The 21,239-nt window shown below is 48.7% G+C and overlaps 1 protein-coding gene across 1 annotated transcript in view; it reads right to left on the bottom strand.

The window, feature by feature from the left end:
- LOC139383110 (chloride channel protein 2-like) overlaps nucleotides 1-21,239 on the bottom strand; it is a 195,282-nt gene that overhangs the window by 133,477 nt on the left and 40,566 nt on the right. Inside the window, exon 2 of the mRNA XM_071127427.1 lies at nucleotides 14,360-14,513. Coding sequence (XP_070983528.1) covers nucleotides 14,360-14,513 — 154 coding nt within the window. The remainder of the gene's footprint in view (nucleotides 1-14,359; nucleotides 14,514-21,239) is intronic.

Raw genomic sequence — 21,239 nt, 5'->3', positions numbered from 1 at the left:
CACCCCCACAGTGCATCACCATGGCGTCCAACAGACTGACAGGACACACTCATGTGTTTCACATGAATATTCAAAAAACGCACAAGTGTGTGTGTGTGTGTGTGTGTGTACAGTATATATATTTTTTAAATGGGACAAAACAGCATGATGTCTTAAGAGCATGACTAACTATCAACTCAAAGTTGAGAGACAACTTTTAAGAGAAGAAAACAAACATGCTGACCTAAGAAATACTCAAATAAGTGTAAAGGCAGTTTCATTTTTCAACAGTGCCCAGAAAGAGCAGGTTGTGTACAGTACAGTATGTGTAGCTATATTGTTGCTGTTAAGAGTTTGTTCAATATGAATATTGAAGAGTCCGTGTTACACAAGGCCAGGGTGAACCTTTTTCCCGGAAAGAAACTGTCCACACACACACACACACACACACACACACACACTAGGGTTGGGCGATATTATGTTAGTATTGTCTATCGACAATGATTTACAGCCATCGTCGATGGTGAAGACATTGTGATGTGACAGACGATTGTTTAGCAGAGCCGAGGTTTCTATCAAAGCAGCGCAAAGTATTGTCCCCCTCTCACCACGCACACTGGCAGGTCCAAAATGATTGGCAACGTTGATAAAGATGAGCAAAAACGACTGTATGAAATAAATACAAATACTGAGCTATATTGTATGCAGAAAGAAAAGGGGCCTAATACATTATACTAATACAACTGCTCAGAGAAAGAGACTGTTTAACAGGTACTAAACAAACCCACCACTAGTGTGCACAGCCGAAGAGCTCTACGTTCATGTCATCTGACCATAGCACCGGTTTCAATCCAAATGCCAATGCCCTTTACATTTGTTGATGACATGACCATAAAGCTCTTTGGCCATGCACACCGGTGTTGGCTGAAACCATGAGGCTGAAACTTGGCTACAAGTGGATCTTCCAGCAAGACAATTACAACAAGCACAAATCAAAATCCACAAATGGTTCAGAAAAAAACAGAAAACAACATTTCCATTTCAATCTCTGGATTTGAAAACACGTGGTTTGACTTGAAGAGGGGAGTCCATACACGCAGACGAAGAATATCAAGGATCAGGAAGGATTCTGTATGGGGGACTAGTCTAAGATCCCTCCCAATGTGTTCTCCAATCTCATAAAACCTTTTAGAAAAAGGCTGAGTGCCGTTATCCTCACAAGGTGAGGTATTGAAAACAGGGGTGCCAATCATTTAATTTTACTACTTGTTCAAAAAAATACATCTCAATTGTATTAGTATACAATAATATACATTTCCCTTTTTTTCTCATACAACATAGCTCAGTATTTGTATTCATTATTTTTGCTAATATTTATCCAGGGGGTAAAAAAAATGTTGGACCTGGCTGACACACACACACACCTCATCTTCTGCCTCTGGATTTCTATATCACAGAGCGGAGAAAAGACTCATGTGGTCCAAGTGGAAAACAGGAGACTGTAGAGAGAGTGAGAGAAAGAGTGGAATAAATGCAGGGAAAAGGCAGGTTGTGTTCTGGCTGATGAGAGGGGAGAGGAAACAGCCGTAGTCCATCTGGGGTTGGCATGGTGATGCAGGCGGTGCCACAAGTGACAGCAGCCCAGCCATGTCATCTATTTGTTCCCATGACAACCCATTTGTCCATCTCCTGCCTGGGCCCATCAGCCTCTTCACTAGCCTGTCTATCCCAGAATGCCTGTCACCATACCACCCAGAGGAGAGGGACCAGAGAAGGAGAGAAAAAGAGGACAGACAAAGAGAGACGATGCAACAAAGGATGGTAAGAGGTGGACTGAGAGAGGGGAGGATGGATGATGACAGAGATGGAGAGAAGGAGGGCTGAGCAGCATGGTCGCCTGGTGCCAGCTATTATCCATGGTGACGTGTGGCGCCTTGCTGCGCTCCTACTGACTTCACACCTGTTGCAGGGGAAAACGTGTGTGCGCGTCTTCTTGGAACCAATTAAATAACATACTGACCCCCCCTGAGCACTGAGAGTGGAGCAGGTGGACAGCTGGGATCTATAAATATACCCAACACAGAGCCAAGAGCTGAGAGGAGGGCGAGAGAAGAGAGGGGGGCAGAGAGAGAAAGGGAGAGCGAGAAGGGGGAGGGAGAGGAGGCCAGAGAGAGCGCGTAGTGGGTAGCGAGCGAAGGGGGGAGCTAGCGAGCGAAGGGGGGAGAGAGAAGGGCAGAGAGAAAAGGGGAGAGTGCAAGCTAGAGGGGAACAAGAGCCAGGGGGGAGAGAGCGAGGGGAGTGAGAACGAATGAGCGGGAGGGCGAGAGAGAATGAGAGAGAGAGCACGAAAATGAGAGAGAGAGCGCGGGAAGGGAGAGAGAGCGGGGAGGGAGAGAGAGCGGGGAGGGAGAGAGAGCGGGGAGGGAGAGAGAGCGGGGAGGGAGAGAGAGCGAGAGCGAGGAGAGAGAGAGAGCGGGGAGGGAGAGAGAGCGAGAGCGAGGAGAGAGAGAATGAGAGAGAGAGCGGGAATGGAGAGAGACCGCGAGAGAGACCGCGAGAGAGCTGGGAGGGGGAGAGAGAGAATGAGAAAGAGCGGGGAGGGAGAGAGAGCGAGCGAGCGAGACAAGGGGGCGGAGAGCGAGCGAGCCAAGGGGGCAGAGAGAGAGAGAGAGCGAGCCAAGGGGGCAGAGAGAGAGAGAGAGCGAGCCAAGGGGGCAGAGAGAGAGAGAGAGCGAGCCAAGGGGGCAGAGAGAGAGAGAGAGCGAGCCAAGGGGGCAGAGAGAGAGAGAGAGCGAGCCAAGGAGGCAGAGAGAGAGAGAGAGCGAGCCAAGGGGGCAGAGAGAGAGAGAGCGAGCCAAGGGGGCAGAGAGAGAGAGAGAGAGAGCGAGCCAAGGGGGCAGAGAGAGAGAGAGAGAGCGAGCCAAGGGGGCAGAGAGAGAGAGAGAGAGCGAGCCAAGGGGGCAGAGAGAGAGAGAGAGAGAGCGAGCCAAGGGGGCAGAGAGAGAGAGAGAGAGAGCGAGCCAAGGGGGCAGAGAGAGAGAGAGAGAGAGCGAGCCAAGGGGGCAGAGAGAGAGAGAGAGAGCGAGCCAAGGGGGCAGAGAGAGAGAGAGAGCGAGCCAAGGGGGCAGAGAGAGAGAGAGAGAGCGAGCCAAGGGGGCAGAGAGAGAGAGAGAGCGAGCCAAGGGGGCAGAGAGAGAGAGAGAGCGAGCCAAGGGGGCAGAGAGAGAGAGAGAGCGCGAGCCAAGGGGGCAGAGAGAGAGAGAGAGAGCGAGCCAAGGGGGCAGAGAGAGAGAGAGAGCGAGCCAAGGGGGCAGAGAGAGAGAGAGAGCGAGCCAAGGGGGCAGAGAGAGAAAGCGAGCGAGCCAGAGGGGGCAGAGAGAGAGAGCGAGCGAGCCAGAGGGGGCAGAGAGAGAGAGCGAGCGAGCCAGAGGGGGCAGAGAGAGAGAGAGAGAGAGCGAAACAAGGGGGCAGAGAGAGAAAGCGAAACAAGGGGGCAGAGAGAGAGAGAGCGAAAAAAGGGGGCAGAGAGAGAGAGAGCGAAACAAGGGGGCAGAGAGAGAGAGCGAAACAAGGGGGCAGAGAGAGAGCGAGCAAGCGAGAGGGGGCAGAGAGAGAGAGAGCAAGAGGGGGCAGAGAGAGAGAGAGCGAGAGAGAGGGGGCAGAGAGAGAGAGAGCGAGAGAGAGGGGGCAGAGAGAGAGAGCGAGAGAGAGGGGGCAGAGAGAGCAAGAGAGAGGGGGCAGAGAGCGAGCGAGCCAAGGGGGCGGAGAGCGAGCGAGCCAAGGGGGCAGAGAGAGAGAGAGAGAGCGAGCCAAGGGGGCAGAGAGAGAGAGAGAGCGAGCCAAGGGGGCAGAGAGAGAGAGAGAGCGAGCCAAGGGGGCAGAGAGAGAGAGAGAGCGAGCCAAGGGGGCAGAGAGAGAGAGAGAGCGAGCCAAGGGGGCAGAGAGAGAGAGAGAGCGAGCCAAGGGGGCAGAGAGAGAGAGAGAGCGAGCCAAGGGGGCAGAGAGAGAGAGAGAGAGAGCCAAGGGGGCAGAGAGAGAGAGAGAGCGAGCCAAGGGGGCAGAGAGAGAGAGAGAGCGAGCCAAGGGGGCAGAGAGAGAGAGAGAGCGAGCCAAGGGGGCAGAGAGAGAGAGAGAGCGAGCCAAGGGGGCAGAGAGAGAGAGAGAGCGAGCCAAGGGGGCAGAGAGAGAGAGAGAGCGAGCCAAGGGGGCAGAGAGAGAGAGAGAGCGAGCCAAGGGGGCAGAGAGAGAGAGAGAGCGAGCCAAGGGGGCAGAGAGAGAGAGAGAGCGAGCCAAGGGGGCAGAGAGAGAGAGAGAGCGAGCCAAGGGGGCAGAGAGAGAGAGAGAGCGAGCCAAGGGGGCAGAGAGAGAGAGAGAGCGAGCCAAGGGGGCAGAGAGAGAGAGAGAGCGAGCCAAGGGGGCAGAGAGAGAGAGAGAGCGAGCCAAGGGGGCAGAGAGAGAGAGAGAGCGAGCCAAGGGGGCAGAGAGAGAGAGAGAGCGAGCCAAGGGGGCAGAGAGAGAGAGAGAGCGAGCCAAGGGGGCAGAGAGAGAGAGAGAGCGAGCAAAGGGGGCAGAGAGAGAGAGAGAGCGAGCAAAGGGGGCAGAGAGAGAGAGAGCGAGCCAAGGGGGCAGAGAGAGAAAGAGCGAGCCAGAGGGGGCAGAGAGAGAGAGCGAGCGAGCCAGAGGGGGCAGAGAGAGAGAGAGCGAAACAAGGGGGCAGAGAGAGAGAGCGAGCCAAGGGGGCAGAGAGAGAGAGAGCGAGCCAAGGGGGCAGAGAGAGAGAGAGCGAGCCAAGGGGGCAGAGAGAGAGAGAGAGCGAGCCAAGGGGGCAGAGAGAGAGAGAGAGCGAGCCAATGGGGCAGAGAGAGAGAGAGAGCGAGCCAAGGGGGCAGAGAGAGAGAGAGAGCGAGCAAAGGGGGCAGAGAGAGAGCGAGCCAAGGGGGCAGAGAGAGAAAGAGCGAGCCAGAGGGGGCAGAGAGAGAAAGAGCGAGCCAGAGGGGGCAGAGAGAGAGAGCGAGCGAGCCAGAGGGGGCAGAGAGAGAGAGAGCGAAACAAGGGGGCAGAGAGAGAGAGCGAGCCAAGGGGGCAGAGAGAGAGAGAGCGAGCCAAGGGGGCAGAGAGAGAGAGAGCGAGCCAAGGGGGCAGAGAGAGAGAGAGAGCGAGCCAAGGGGGCAGAGAGAGAGAGAGAGCGAGCCAATGGGGCAGAGAGAGAGAGAGAGCGAGCCAAGGGGGCAGAGAGAGAGAGAGAGAGCGAGCCAAGGGGGCAGAGAGAGAAAGAGCGAGCCAGAGGGGGCAGAGAGAAAGAGCGAGCCAGAGGGGGCAGAGAGAGAGAGCGAGCGAGCCAGAGGGGGCAGAGAGAGAGAGAGCGAAACAAGGGGGCAGAGAGAGAGAGAGAGCGAAACAAGGGGGCAGAGAGAGAGAGAGCGAAACAAGGGGGCAGAGAGAGAGAGAGAGCGAGCCAAGGGGGCAGAGAGAGAGAGAGAGCGAGCCAAGGGGGCAGAGAGAGAGAGAGAGCGAGCCAAGGGGGCAGAGAGAGAGAGAGAGCGAGCCAAGGGGGCAGAGAGAGAGAGAGAGAGAGCCAAGGGGGCAGAGAGAGAGAGAGAGCGAGCCAAGGGGGCAGAGAGAGAGAGAGAGCGAGCCAAGGGGGCAGAGAGAGAGAGAGAGCGAGCCAAGGGGGCAGAGAGAGAGAGAGAGCGAGCCAAGGGGGCAGAGAGAGAGAGAGAGCGAGCCAAGGGGGCAGAGAGAGCGAGAGAGCGAGCCAAGGGGGCAGAGAGAGAGAGAGAGCGAGCCAAGGGGGCAGAGAGAGAGAGAGAGCGAGCCAAGGGGGCAGAGAGAGAAAGAGCGAGCCAGAGGGGGCAGAGAGAGAAAGAGCGAGCCAGAGGGGGCAGAGAGAGAGAGCGAGCGAGCCAGAGGGGGCAGAGAGAGAGAGAGCGAAACAAGGGGGCAGAGAGAGAGAGAGCGAAACAAGGGGGCAGAGAGAGAGAGAGAGCGAAACAAGGGGGCAGAGAGAGAGAGAGAGCGAAACAAGGGGGCAGAGAGAGAGAGAGAGCGAAACAAGGGGGCAGAGAGAGAGAGAGCGAAACAAGGGGGCAGAGAGAGAGAGAGCGAAACAAGGGGGCAGAGAGAGAGAGCGAGAGAGAGGGGGCAGAGAGAGAGAGCGAGAGAGGGCGGGCAGAGAGAGAGGGGGCAGAGAGAGAGGGGGCAGAGAGAGAGGGGGCAGAGAGAGAGGGGGCAGAGAGAGAGGGCAGAGAGAGAGAGGGCAGAGAGAGAGGGAGCGAGAGGGGGCAGAGAGAGAGAGCGAGAGGGGGCAGAGAGAGAGAGAGCGAGAGAGCGGGGGCAGAGAGAGAGCGAGCGAGAGAGAGGGGGCAGAGAGAGAGCGAGCGAGAGAGAGGGGGCAGAGAGAGAGAGAGCGAGAGAGAGGGGGCAGAGAGAGAGAGAGCGAGAGAGAGGGGGCAGAGAGAGAGAGAGCGAGAGAGAGGGGGCAGAGAGAGAGAGAGAACGAGAGGGGGCAGAGAGAGAGAGAGAACGAGAGGGGGCAGAGAGAGAGAGAGAACGAGAGAGGGCAGAGAGTGAGAGAGAGCGAGAGGGGGCAGAGAGAGTGAGAGAGAGCGAGAGGGGGCAGAGAGAGAGAGAGAGAGCGAGAGGGGGCAGAGAGAGAGAGCGAGAGCGAGAGGGGGCAGAGAGAGAGAGAGAACGAGAGGGGGCAGAGAGAGAACGAGAGAGGGCAGAGAGAGAGAGAGAACGAGAGAGGGCAGAGAGAGAGAGAGAACGAGAGGGGGCAGAGAGAGAGAGAGAACGAGAGGGGGGAGAGAGAGAGAGAGCGAAAGGGGGCAGAGAGAGAGAGAGAGCGAAAGGGGGCAGAGAGAGAGAGAGAGAGAGAGCGAGAGGGGGCAGAGAGAGAGCGAAAGGGGGCAGAGAGAGAGAGAGAGAGAGCAGAGAGAGAGCGAGAGGGGGCAGAGAGAGAGAGAGAGGGCAGAGAGAGAGATAGAGAGAGAGAGAGAGAGAGAGAGGGGGCAGAGAGAGGGCGGGGGCAGAGAGAGAGAGAGCGAGAGAGAGGGGGCAGAGAGAGAGAGAGCGAGAGGGGGCAGAGAGAGCGAGAGAACGAGAGGGGGCAGAGAGAGAGAGAGAACGAGAGGGGGCAGAGAGAGAGAGAGAGAGCGAGAGGGGGCAGAGAGAGAGAGAGAGAGCGAGAGGGGGCAGAGAGAGAGAGAGCGAGAGGGGGCAGAGAGAGAGAGAGAGCGAGAGGGGGCAGAGAGAGAGAGAGAGCGAGAGGGGGCAGAGGGAGAGAGAGAGAGAGCGAGAGGGGGCAGAGGGAGAGAGAGAGAGAGCGAGAGGGGGCAGAGGGAGAGAGAGAGCGAGAGGGGGCAGAGGGAGAGAGAGAGCGAGAGGGGGCAGAGGGAGAGAGAGAGCGAGAGGGGGCAGAGGGAGAGAGAGCGAGAGGGGGCAGAGGGAGAGAGAGCGAGAGGGGGCAGAGGGAGAGAGAGAGAGAGCGAGAGGGGGCAGAGAGAGAGAGCGAGAGGGGGCAGAGAGAGGGAGAGAGAGAGAGCGAGAGGGGGCAGAGAGAGAGAGCGAGAGGGGGCAGAGGGAGAGAGATAGCGAGAGGGGGCAGAGGGAGAGAGAGAGCGAGAGGGGGCAGAGGGAGAGAGAGAGCGAGAGGGGGCAGAGGGAGAGAGAGAGCGAGAGGGGGCAGAGGGAGAGAGAGAGCGAGAGGGGGCAGAGGGAGAGAGAGAGCGAGAGGGGGCAGAGGGAGAGAGAGAGAGATGGGGCAGAGGGAGAGAGAGCGAGAGGGGGCAGAGGGAGAGAGAGAGCGAGAGGGGGCAGAGGGAGAGAGAGAGCGAGAGGGGGCAGAGGGAGAGAGAGAGCGAGAGGGGGCAGAGGGAGAGAGAGCGCGAGAGGGGGCAGAGGGAGAGAGAGAGCGAGAGGGGGCAGAGAGAGAGAGAGAGCGAGAGGGGGCAGAGAGAGAGAGAGAGCGAGAGGGGGCAGAGAGAGAGAGAGCGAGAGGGGGCAGAGGGAGAGAGAGAGCGAGAGGGGGCAGAGGGAGAGAGAGAGCGAGAGAGAGAGAGAGAGAGGGGGCAGAGAGAGAGAGAGCGAGAGGGGGCAGAGAGATGTGTAGAGAAAGAGAACGGAGGAAAGGAGTGTCAGTGTAATTTCTCTGAAAAAACAGCTGCAGATCGGCTGTGTGTGTGTGTGTGTGTGTGTGTGTGTGTCCTAGGACGATGTACCTTCTTGGGGACTCGACATCAATAGCTTTGAGTGACAGCAGGATTGAGTGACAGAACACTGAGGCCTGTCATTCGCACAACTGGGCTACAGACAGACAACCCTGGGGTACCTGTGACCCCCCCACCCCCAAACCCCCACAGTATGAGACCCCACTGTTCCACCTGGAAAATCTGTGTGTGTGTGTGCGCGCGCGTGTGAAAGAGAGCATGAAAGTTTGACTCTGTGTGTGTTGTGACGGCTACTCCAGTGGACTCTTGTCACTGAATATTTCATGCCTGTTCTTATGACTGAGCTCTTAACAGAATTCATTACACAACAATCCACTGTTTCACACACCAAACTACATGACCAAAAGTAAATTTGACATACTAACTTGTTGGATGACGGTGCCACGTTGAATGCCACTGAGCTCTTCAGTAAGGAAATTCTACTACTAAATGTTTGTCTATAGAGATTGCATGGCGGTGAGCTCGATTTTCTACACCTGTCAGCAACGGGTGTGGCTGAAATAGCCAAATCCCCTCAATTGAAAGGGTGTCTACATACTTTGTATATTTCGTGTAGCTGTGTAACCACTACATCACAACCTCAGTCTGGAGTGGATGGAGGGCCTCCAATCATGTTTGATTACACCTTCAAAATATCTGAATAAAACTTTACATTAGCAAAACAAGACAGAATCTATTAATATTGACAAAAGAGAGGGAGATACCCAGAGAATCGTGCGCGCGAGCTCCCATCCTGACTGTCCCCAGCATTGCTGACCGTAGATGATCCTAGCTAGCGTAACCAAACCTCTGTGGTTGAGATTTCACCCCGTCTCCCTGGTAATGCAACACCACGGTAACATAGAACCAGTCTGTGTAATTCAGCCTCACTCTCCCTCTCTCCTGTACTCTCTCCGTTTCTCTTTTTCAATCAAGGGTTCCAATCACCATCCTCCTGCTCTGTACTTCAGCTCCATCTTATATCGTCCTATAGCTCAACTGTTCCCCCTGCTGGGATATCCATGCAAAAGCACCCATTCCACTTTTTTTTCTATAGCGAGACTCACTTTGTGTGACAGAATGTACTTAAATGAGCCATATAGAAGTATAGAATAGAATAGAATTATTATAGGTGTTCAGTGTGATCTGAAGAGATTATCCATTCTGCGTTCTGCTAATGGCATTACCAAACGTTCTCCTCTAGATAGTGTGTGTGTGTGTGTGTGTGTGTGTGTGTGTGTGTGTGTAATTGCCTGTGTGTGTGTAATTGCCTATCTGTACAGAGCTGTTGCAAATACAGAGGCCCATAACCACAGCTCAAACTGAACACACACACCTCCCAAGAGTGTTAGGCTGGAAGTGTGATGAGGGGATAGAGACACTGCCACAACATTCAGCTTCATTTACCAAGAGGAAATCAATGAGCAACATATACAGTTGAAGTCGGAAGTTTACATACACCTTAGCCAAATACATTTAAACTCAGTTACACGATTCCTGACATTTAATCCTAGTACAAATTCCCTGTCTTAAATCAGTTAGGATTACCATTTTATTTTAAGAATGTGAAATGTCAGAATAATAGTAGAGAGAATGATTTAGTTCAGCATTTCTTTCTTTCAACACATTCCCAGTGGGTCAGATGTTTACATTACAATCAATTAGTATTTGGTAGCATTGCCTTTAAAATTGTTTAACTTGGATCAAATGGTTCGGGTAGCCTTCCACAAGATTCTCACAATAACTTGAGTGAATTTTGGCCCAATCCTCCTGACAAAGCTGGTGTAACTAAGTCAGGTTTGTAGGATCCTTGCTCACACACGCTTCTTCAGTTCTGCCAACACATTTTGTATGGGATTGAGGTCAGGGCTTTGTGATGGCCACTCCAATACCTTGACTCTGTTGTCCTTAAGCCATTTTACCACAACTTTGGAAGTATGCTTGGGGTCATTGTCCATTTGGAAGACCCATTTGTGACCAAGCTTTAACTTCCTGACTGATGTCTTGAGATGTTGCTTCAATATATCCTCGTGATGTCATCTATTTTGTGAAGTGCACCAGACCCTCTTGCAGCAAAGCACCCCCACAACATAATGCTGCCACCCCCGTGCTTCACAGTTGGGATGGTGTTTTTCTTCTTGCAAGCCTCCCCCTTTTTCCTCCAAACATAACGATGGTCATTATGGCCAAACAGTTCTATTTTTGTTTCATCAGACCAGAGGACATTTCTCCAAAAAGTACGATCTTTGTCCCCATGTGCAGTTGCAAACAGTAGTCTGGCTCTTTTACAGCGGTTTTGGAGAGGTGGCTTCTCCCTTGCTGAGCAGCCTTAACAAGTTATGTCGCTATAGGACTCGTTTTACTGTGGATATAGATACTTTTGTACCGGTTTCCTCCAGCATCTTCACAAGGTCCTTTGCTGCTGTTCTGGGATTGATTTGCACTTTTCAAACAAAAGTATGTTAAATCTCTAGGAGACAGAACACGTCTCCTTCCTGAGAGGTATGACAGCTGCGTGGACCCATGGTGTTTATACTTGCGTACTATTGTTTGTATAGATGAACGTGGTACCTTCAGGCATTTGGAAAATGCTCCCAAGGAAGAATCAGACTTGTGGAGGTCTACAATTTTTTTCTGAGGTCTTGGCTGAATTTCTTTTGATTTTCCCATGATGTCAAGCAAAGAGGCACTGAGTTTGAAGGTAGGCCTTGAAATGCATCCACAGGTTCACCTCCAGTTGACTCAAATAATGTCAATTAGCCTATCAGAAGCTTCTAAAGCCATGGCATCATTTTCTGGAATTTTCCAAGCTGTTTAAAGGCACAGTCAACTTAGTGTATGTAAACTTCTGTCCGACTGGAATTGGGATACAGATAATTTCACTTAAAATTCATAGTATGTAAACAATTGTTGGAAAAATTACTTGTGTCATGAAAAAAAGTAGATGTCCTAACCAACTTGCCAAAACTATAGTTCGTGGAGTAGTTGAAAAACAAGTTAATGACTCCAACCTAAGTGTAAGTAAACTTCCGACTTCTATTGTATACATCACATTCAGACCCTTAAATCAGTACTTTGCTGAAGCACCTTTGGCAGTGATTACAACCTCGAGTCTTCTTGGGTATGACGCTACAAGCATGGAACACCTGTATTTGGGGAGTTTCTCCCATTCTTCTCTGCAGATTCTCTCAAGCTCTGTCAGGTTGGATGGGGAGTGTCGCTGCACAGCTATTTTCAGGTCTCCAGAGATGTTAGATTGGTTCAAGTCCGGGCTCTTGCTGGGCCACTGAAGGACTTTTAGAGACTTGTCCCGAAGCCACTTCTGCGTTGTCTTGGCTGTGTGCTTAGAGTCGTCGTCCTGTTGGAAGGTGAACCTTCGCCCCAGTCTGAGGTCCTGAGCGGTTTTTGATGAAGGATCTCTGTACTTCGCTCTGCTCATCCTTGCCTCAATCCTGACTCGTCTCCCAGTCCCTGCCGCTGAAAAACTTCCTCACAGCATGATGCTACCACTACCATGCTTTACTGTAGGGATAGTGCAAAGTTTCCTCCAGGCGTGACTCTTGGCATTCAGGCCAAATAATTAAATGTTGGTTTTATCAGACCAGAGAATCTTGTTTATCATGGTTTGAGAGTCCGTTTGGTGCCTTTTGGCAAACTCCAAGTGGGCTGTCATGTGCCTTTTCCTGATGAGTGGATTCCATCTGGACACTACCATAAAGGCCTGATTGGTGGAGTGCTGCTGAGATGGTTGTCCTTCTGGAACGTTCTCCCTTTTCCACAGAGGAACTCTGGAGCACTGTCAGAGTAACCATCGGGTTCTTGGTCACCTCCCTGACTAAGACCATTCTCTCCGGATGTCTCAGTTTGATCAGGAGGTCAGTTCTAGGAAAAGTCTAGGTGGTTCCAAACTCCTTCCATATAATATTGGAGGCCACTGTGTTCTTGGGGACTTTCAATGCTGCAGACATATTTTGGTACCCTTCCCCAGATCTGTGCCTCACACAATCCTGTCTCGGATCTCTAAAGACAATTCCTTCAACCTCATGGCTTGGTATTTGCTCTGACATGCACTGTCAACTGTGGGACCTTATATAGACAGGTATGTGCCTTTCCAAATCATGTCCAATCCATCCACCTGAAATGTGTGGCATATCAAGAAGCTGATTAAACAGCATGATCATTACACAAGGGCACCTTGTGCTGGGCACAATAAAAGGCCACTAAAATGTGCAGGTTTTTCACACAATGCCTCAGATGTTTCAAGTTTTGAGGGAGCATGCAATTGGTATGGTGACACTAGGAATGTCCACCCGAGTTGTTGCCAGAGAATTTGATGTTAATTTCTCTTCCATAAGCCATCTCCAAAAGTTGTTTTAGAGAATTTGACAGTACGTCCAACCGGCCTCACAACCACAGACCGACCACGTGAAACCACTTCAGCCCAGGACCTCGACATCCGGGATCATCGGAGAGCAGCAACCCAGAGAGCTGATAAAACTGAGGAGTATTTCAGTCTGTAATAAAGCCCTTTTGTGTAGAAAAATAATTCTGATTGGCAGGGCCTGGATCCCCAGTGTGTGGGCCTGGCTCCCAAGTGGGTGGGCCTATTCCCTCCCAGGCCCACCCATGGCTGCGCCCCTGCCCAGTCATGTGAAATCCATAGATTAGATTAGATCCATAAAGCAGGCCCAAACCATGATGCTGCCACCACCATGTTTGACAGTGGGGATGGTGTGTTCAGCTGTGTTGCTTTTACGCCAAACATAACGTTTTGCATTGTTGCCAAAAAGTTCAATTTTGGTTTCATCTGACCAGAGCACCTTCTTCCACATGTTTGGTGTGTCTCCCAGGTGGCTTGTGGCAAACTTTAAACAACACTTTTTATGGATTATCTTTAAGAAATGGCTTGCCACTCTTCCATAAAGGCCAGATTTGTGCAATATACGACTGATTGTTGTCCTATGGACAGAGTCTCCCACCTCAGCTGTAGATCTCTGCAGTTCATCCAGAGTGATCATGGGCCTCTTGGCTGCATCTCTGATCAGTCTTCTCCTTGTATGAGCTGAAAGTTTAGAGGGACGGCCAGGTCTTGGTAGATTTGCAGTGGTCTGATACTCCTTCCATTTCAATATTATCGCTTGCACAGTGCTCCTTGGGATGTTTAAAGCTTGGGAAATCTTTTTGTATCCAAATCCGGCTTTAAACTTCTTCACAACAGTATCTCGGACATGCCTGGTGTGTTCCTTGTTCTTCATGATGCTCTCTGCGCTTTTAACGGACCTCTGAGACTATCACAGCGCATGTGCATTTATACGGAGACTTGATTACACACAGGTGGATTGTATTTATCCTCATTAGTCATTTAGGTCAACATTGAATCATTCAGAGATCCTCACTGAACTTCTGGAGAGAGTTTGCTCCACTGAAAGTAAAGGGGCTGAATAATTTTGCACGCCCAATTTTTCAGTTTTTGATTTGTTAAAAAAGTTTGAAATATCCAATAAATGTCGTTCCACTTCATGATTGTGTCCCACTTGTTGTTGATTCTTCACAAAAAAATACAGTTTTATATCTTTATGTTTGAAGCCTGAAATGTGGCAAAAGGTCGCAAAGTTCAAGGGGGCCGAAAACTTTCGCAAGGCACTGTATATTTCAATTGACTGATTTCCTTATATGAACTGCATCTCTGTAAAATCGTTGAATGTTGGATTAGTATTTTTGTTCTATATAAAGTATTTACATTTTTGCAGACCCACGGCAGTACCTCCGGTTGACTACCCCTGCTGCATTTAAACTGGTGTCGAGCCTTGTGTCCCAGTACAAATCGTGTCCCTGTACACTGTGGAGATGTTCCTTTCAGTCACCCATTCATAATCACTATTATCAACATCAACAGTAAATGGAATGATGTGGCTTACACAACCTCACATGCAAACACTCCACACACACACACAGACTGTACAAACACTCCAAAACTCTCCCTCCCAAATCCCTCCTTCAATACAAACATAAATAAACTGGAGAGTAACAATATAACTACATGGTATCTGGGAAAGTTGACTTGATGTGAGGCTTGTTTCACAGTAACAAAGCACAGTGTGACAGAGACACAGACACCTGGTCAGAGAATACAGTATGTCCAGCTGGAGTGGTCAGTATTGGTCAGTACTCACTGCGACACTTGGCACAGCGGCCCCTGTCGTACTCCAAAAGTTCCAGGGAGCGTGAGCGTTCTGTGACCGAGCGCCTCCAACCCCCCTCCTCCCTCAGACGAGCTGCCTCTTCTTTAGCATACGCCCCCAACTCCTGTGTGTAGCGACCATACATCTGGAAGAACACACAGAAAGGGTTAAGGGAGAGCTGTACCAACTCCTGTGTGTAGCGACCATACATCTGGAAGAACACACAGAAAGGGTTAAGGGAGAGCTGTACCAACTCCTGTGTGTAGCGACCATACATCTGGAAGAACACACAGAAAGGGTTAAGGGAGAGCTGTACCAACTCCTGTGTGTAGCGACCATACATCTGGAAGAACACACAGAAAGGGTTAAGGGAGAGCTGTACCAACTCCTGTGTGTAGCGTCCATACATCCGGAAGAACACACAGACAGGGTTAAGGGAGAGCAGTAGGTAACACACACAGGCGGCCGGTGACACCTTAATTGGGGAGGACAGCTCGTAGTAATGGCTGAAACGGAAGCGAACACATCAAATACATGGTTTCCATGTGGTTGATACCATTCCATTCACTCCATTCCAACCATTATTATGAGCCGTCCTCCCCTCAGCAGCCTCCTGTGTGACACAAACACATACAAGACATGCCATGTTCTTACAGCAAGGACTGGGTCTCACACTAGACAACCCTACCTACTACAACACTAGTTTACTTACACATACTGTAGAGGACATTTCTAGACATCTTGTTGAATGAATGGGTCCCAACGGCACATTACAATGGCAGTCTAAGTATGGTCTATGTAGATGGTCCATGTATAGTACTGTATCAGCCAGAACAACTGACCCTATCTACAGTGTATAGGACTGTATCAGCCAGAACAACTGACCCCATCTACAGTGTATAGGACTGTATCAGCCAGAACAACTGACCCCATCTACAGTGTATAGGACTGTATCAGCCAGAACAACTGACCATATCAGCCAGAACAACTGACCCTATCTACAGTGTATAGAACTGTATCAGCCAGAACAACTGACCCTATCTACAGTGTATAGGACTGTATCAGCCAGAACAACTGACCCCATCTACAGTGTATAGGACTGTATCAGCCAGAACAACTGACCCTATCTACAGTGTATAGGACTGTATCAGCCAGAACAACTGACCCTATCTACAGTGTATAGGACTGTATCAGCCAGAACAACTGACCCTATCTACAGTGTATAGGACTGTATCAGCCAGAACAACTGACCCTATCTACAGTGTATAGGACTGTATCAGCCAGAACAACTGACCCTATCTACAGTGTATAGAACTGTATCAGCCAGAACAACTGACCCTATCTACAGTGTATAGGACTGTATCAGCCAGAACAACTGACCCTATCTACAGTGTATAGGACTGTATCGGACAGAACAACTGACTGAAGGACAGATAGTAATGTATATATGAAAGTGGGAGGGAGAGAAAGAAACAGGGTTGGGGATTTTCACTCAGACAGAGAGAGTGTGCCAGCCAAGCTAGTTGTGCTGACTCTGGGTGTTTTACCCGACTGACAGGACCTCCTCCTAGAGTATGGGATAGAGGTCAGGGGTCATCGGAGTCTGCCGCAAGGCATCTGAAGCCAACGCCCTCACTCCTCACCTTTACACACTCACATATCCACAACACAAGTACAGGTCACGACATCAGTCACTTCACACACACAGACATTATCACAGACACGGTCATAGATGCACACATTAGAGGACCTTCACTTTAATCTCATCTCCCATAAAAAAACATCCCTTATGCCACCCACACACAGACACTCATTACACAAAGCAAGGGCATAAAAAATGAATCAGATTTATTTTCCCATTGTCCTGTGGTATACTTGGACCCCGCTTCTTGGCAGTAGGCTGGACGACCATTGATTTCTATTGGCATGACCCTCCAGACTGAAAAACAGACAGCGGTGGAAAAGTACTAAATTGTCAGACTTGAGTGAGTGACACATTAACAGGAAATGACTCAAATAAAATGTACCCATTCAAATATTACTTGAGTAGTAGTCTAAAAGTACCTGGCTTTAAATGTATTTAAGTACAGTGGTAGAAAAAGTACTCAGTTGTCATACTTGAGTAAAAGTAATACATCAAATTCCCTATATTAAGCAAACCAGACGGCAGACAGACGGGGGCACATCAACACTGGTTGAAGCCGGTGTCTGATGATTTTAACCTGTTGCATCTCTAGGGGCGCTATTTCATTTTTGGATAAAAAACGTTCCAGTTTTAAGCGCAATATTTTGTCACGAAAAGATGCTCGACTATGCATATTCTTGACAGTTTTGGAAAGAAAACACTCTGAAGTTTCAGAATCTGCAAAGATTTTGTCTGTAAGTGCCCCAGAACTCATTCTACAGGCGAAACCAAGATGATACGTCAACCAGGAAATGAGCAGAATTTCTGAAGCTCTGTTTTCTAATGTCTCCTTATATGGCTGTGAATGCGACAGGAATAAGCTTAGACCTTCTGCCGTTTCCCCAAGATGTCGGCAGCATTGTGACGTATTTGTAGGCATATCATTGGAAGATTGACCATAAGAGACTACATTTTCCAAGTGTCCGCCTGGTGTCCTGCGTCGAAACTGGTGCGCAAAGCCAGGTGCAAGTATTTTTCCATTTGATTGAGGGGAGAAACCATGCTTCCACGAACGATATATCATTGAAGAGATATGTGAAAAACACCTTGAGGATTGATTCTAAACAACGTTTGCCATGTTTTCAGTCGATATTATGGAGTTAATTTGGAAAAAAGTTCGCGTTTTGAGGACTGAATTTTCGGGTTTTTTTGGTAGCCAAATGTGATGTATAAAACGGAGCTATTTCTAATACACAAAGAATCTTTTTGGAAAAACTGAGCATCTGCTATCTAACTGAGAGTATCCTCATTGAAAACATCAGAAGTTCTTCAAAGGTAAATGATTTTATTTGAAGGCTTTTATGTTTTTGTTGAAATGTTGCGTGCTGGATGCTAACGCTAATGCTAACGCTAAATGCTACGCTAGCTAGCTACTTTTACACAAATGATTGTTTTCCTATGGTTGAGAAGCATATTTTGAAAATCTGAGATGACAGTGTTGTTTACAAAAGGCTAAGCTTGAGAGATGGCATATTTATTTCATTTCATTTGCGATTTTCATGAATAGTTAACGTTGCGTTATGGTAATGAGCTTGAGTCTGTATTCCTGATACCGGATCCGGGATGGGTAGATCAGAGATTAACTCACCCACCCGCCCAAATCTCCAGAGAAATCTACCCTGATTGATCAAATCAAAATCAAATGTATTTGTCACATACACATGTTTAGCAGATGTTAATGCGAGTGTAGCGAAATGCTTGTGCTTCTAGTTCTGACCATGCAGTAATATCTAACAAGTAATCTAATCTAACAATTTCACAACAACTACCTTATACACACACAAGTGTAAAGGAATTAAGAAGAATATGTACATAAAGTAACATGAATAACCGCTGGCCGAACAGCATAGGGAAGATGCAGTAGATGGTATAGAGTACAGTATATACATATGAAAAGAGTAATGTAGGGTATGTAAACATTATATAAAGTGGCATGTTTAAGTACCACCGCATATGTTCCATTGGTCGGATTACCAGAATATAGTTAATTTCCCCCCACCTTCTGATGTTCCCAGAATCTCTATGTTAACCAAGGGTTTTGCAAATGTAACATCAGTAGGGTAGAGAGAGGAAAATGGGGGAAATTACTGTCATAAACCTACCCCCAGGCCAACATCATGACAGTAGGTAACAACATCTCCACCCCGTTGATCCTCAACACTGGGGCCCCACAAGGGTGCGTTCTCAGCCCTCTCCTGTACTCTCTGTTCACCCATGACTGCGTGGCCATGCACGCCTCCAACTCAATCATCTAGTTTGCAGACGACACTACAGCGGTAGACTTGATTTCCAACAACGACGAGACGGCCTACAGGGAGGATGTGAGGGCCCTCTGAGTGTGGTGTCAGGAAAATAACCTCACACTCAATGTCAATGTCAACAAAACAAAGGAGATGATCGTGGACTTCAGGAAACAGTAGAGGGAGCACCCCCCTATCCACATCGACGTAACAGTAGTGGAGAAGGTGCAAAGTTAAGTTCCTCGGCGTACACATCACTGACAAACTGAAATGGTCCACCCACACAGACAGCGTGGTGAAGAAGGCGCAGCAGCGTCTCTTCAACCTCAGGAGGCTGAATAAATTTGTCTTGTCACCAAAAACACTCAAACTTTTACAGATGCACAATCGATAGCATCTTGTCGGGCTGTATCACCGCCTGTACGGCAACTGCTCTGCCCACAACCGTAAGGCTCTCCAGAGGGTAGTGAGGTCTGCACAACGCATCACCGGGGGCAAACTACCTGCCCTCCAGAACACCTACACCACCCGATGTCACAGGAAGGCCAAAAAGATCATCAAGGACAACAACCACCCAAGCCACTGCCTGTTCATCCCGCTATCAACCAGAAGGCGAGGTCAGTACAGGTGCATCAAAGCAGGGACCGAGAGACAAAAACAGCTTCTATCTCAAGGCCATCAGACTGTTAAATAGCCATCACTAACATTGAGTGGCTGCTGCCAACATACTGTCTCATCTCTAGCCACTTTAATAATGAAAAATGTATGTAATAAATGTATCACTAGCCACTTTAATGAATATGATGTCAGTTCGGTTGTCATCTGAGACATTCTCATCAATGATAAGATGACAAACTCTACAGTGGAAAGTCTACACATCAGAGTTATCGGATTCACATGGAATTGTTGTTCAATTTAAATGTTTGAATATGAAATTATTTGTGATGGGATGAAATGTGATTTTAGCTTCTAAAATGTGAGATTTGGGTTTTCATAATACATAATATAGGGCTCTGCTCAATCAGTGGCCCGACCCTGTGAAGGGACATGGGCTATAAAACTTTTCAAACACGCCCTCCTATCCCTTCCTATTATAAGCCCTTGATGACAATATAACCTCCTGTTCCGAGGACATGAGGACAACGGTCCGATGTCAGAATGGTTCAGATAATAACTACAGAACGAAGCAAACATCAGCGTGAGCTTTGGTTGCGAATGGTATGAACTTTGAACTCTTATTCACTACAGAAGTGATACCTCCTAGCCGTTGAGTTAGCAACAACCACTGCAAACGAGGGTTAGGAAGTAACAGACAGAGCATCCCGTCTACCACACAACAACGTTACTACAATGTATTCAATTACCAGCAGAGACATTCTTCAAAGGACTCGGTTGGGCAACATGGCCTTCCATCTACCACCAACCTACCGAAGCACAGCTCAGAGTAAATATTTATTGCATTTTCCTTTTCCAAATGGGCGGTAATTTAGAATGCATAAGATACTGTATTTACGATAGCACAGCTTCTACCTTTGTTCCTCAGTCTTCCCGCTCTTTAACTCAAACCCAGCCCCTTTTCTTTTGTGTAACAAGCTGCCATATCTGTTCCGCCCGCTAGGGACGTTTTCCTTTATGACGTAATTTGTAATCAAGTTATGATTTAATTATGTGTATGTGTAATTAGTAAATAAATAATTTTGTAAATAAATAATTAAACCACATTTTGTATTGCTGATTCAACTTGGTTAGCCAGGGTTCGTGCAGATAACTAAGAATTTACCACTTTCAGATGAGACTGAATTAAGTTGACGATTAATATTGACTGCTATTGATGTAAAATATGAATTGGTCTTTAAGAGTTTATTCGGAAGATAACAGCTCTATAAATATTATTTTGTGGTGCCCGACTCTAGTTAATTACATGTACATGATTAGCTCAATCAGGTAATATTAATGACAGAGAAATTATTTTAAAGAATAGCATGTCATATCACTTAATCCGGCATAGACATGGCACTACCCTCACCACTTGGGGGCGGCCCGTCAGGAAGTCCAGGACCCAGTTGCACAGGGCGGGGTTGAGACCCAGGGTCTCGAGCTTAATGACTAGTTTGGAGGGTACTATGGTGTTAAATGCTGAGCTGTAGTCGATGAACAGCATTCTTACCTAGGTATTCCTCTTGTCCAGATGGGTTAGGGCAGTGTGATTGCCTTGTCTGTGGACCTATTGGGGCGGTAAGCAAATTAGGGTGGCTCTAGGGTGTCAGGTAGGGTGGAGGTGATATGGTCCTTGACTAGTCTCGCAAAGCACTTCATGATGACGAAAGTGAGTGCTTAGCTGAGTTACCTTCGCTACACACAAACGTTCCACATAAATCATTACAAAAACCACGAACCACAGAATATTTAAGTAACCATTGTGCTGGGGTTGCTGTTAGAAATACTAAAGGTTTCTAACACAAACCCACGCTTTATTCATAAGAGACATTTTTAGAGTTTGAATAAGCTGGCTTTCTTTCATGATTTGTTTTATTTTGACTGGCGCAAGATTGAGCTTATTCCTGATGTGGAACTGCCTGAATTCTTTCATTATCTTTTTTTTCCAAATAGTAAACAAACATGCCCCATTCCACAGGTTCAGAGTTAACCATGAATTATCTCGCACTTTTTCTTCTCAGCTGTCTTGTATTATTCACAAACGTAAAATGCGCAACTTCACTTTTATGCCGATACTGTTATTTATTGTTGTGCCTCATCTCTCACTAAAGCTTTCCAGAACTTCCAAACTGCTTATTATACTGTTCAACATACCTTGTGTCAATTGAAGCTTTTCCTCAAAAAGACCTCAACCTATCACCACCTCTCAGGTCAATGAGATTGAGACTGTAACACACCATAATTTGCAAATAAATTCATTAAAAATCCTACAATGTGATTTTCTGGATTT

This window comes from Oncorhynchus clarkii, chromosome 24 (genome assembly GCF_045791955.1).
Source record: "Oncorhynchus clarkii lewisi isolate Uvic-CL-2024 chromosome 24, UVic_Ocla_1.0, whole genome shotgun sequence".
Lineage (NCBI taxonomy): Eukaryota > Metazoa > Chordata > Actinopteri > Salmoniformes > Salmonidae > Oncorhynchus > Oncorhynchus clarkii.
The sequence above is the reverse complement of the archived record's forward strand: the minus strand, read 5'-3'. Positions and strand labels throughout refer to the sequence as shown.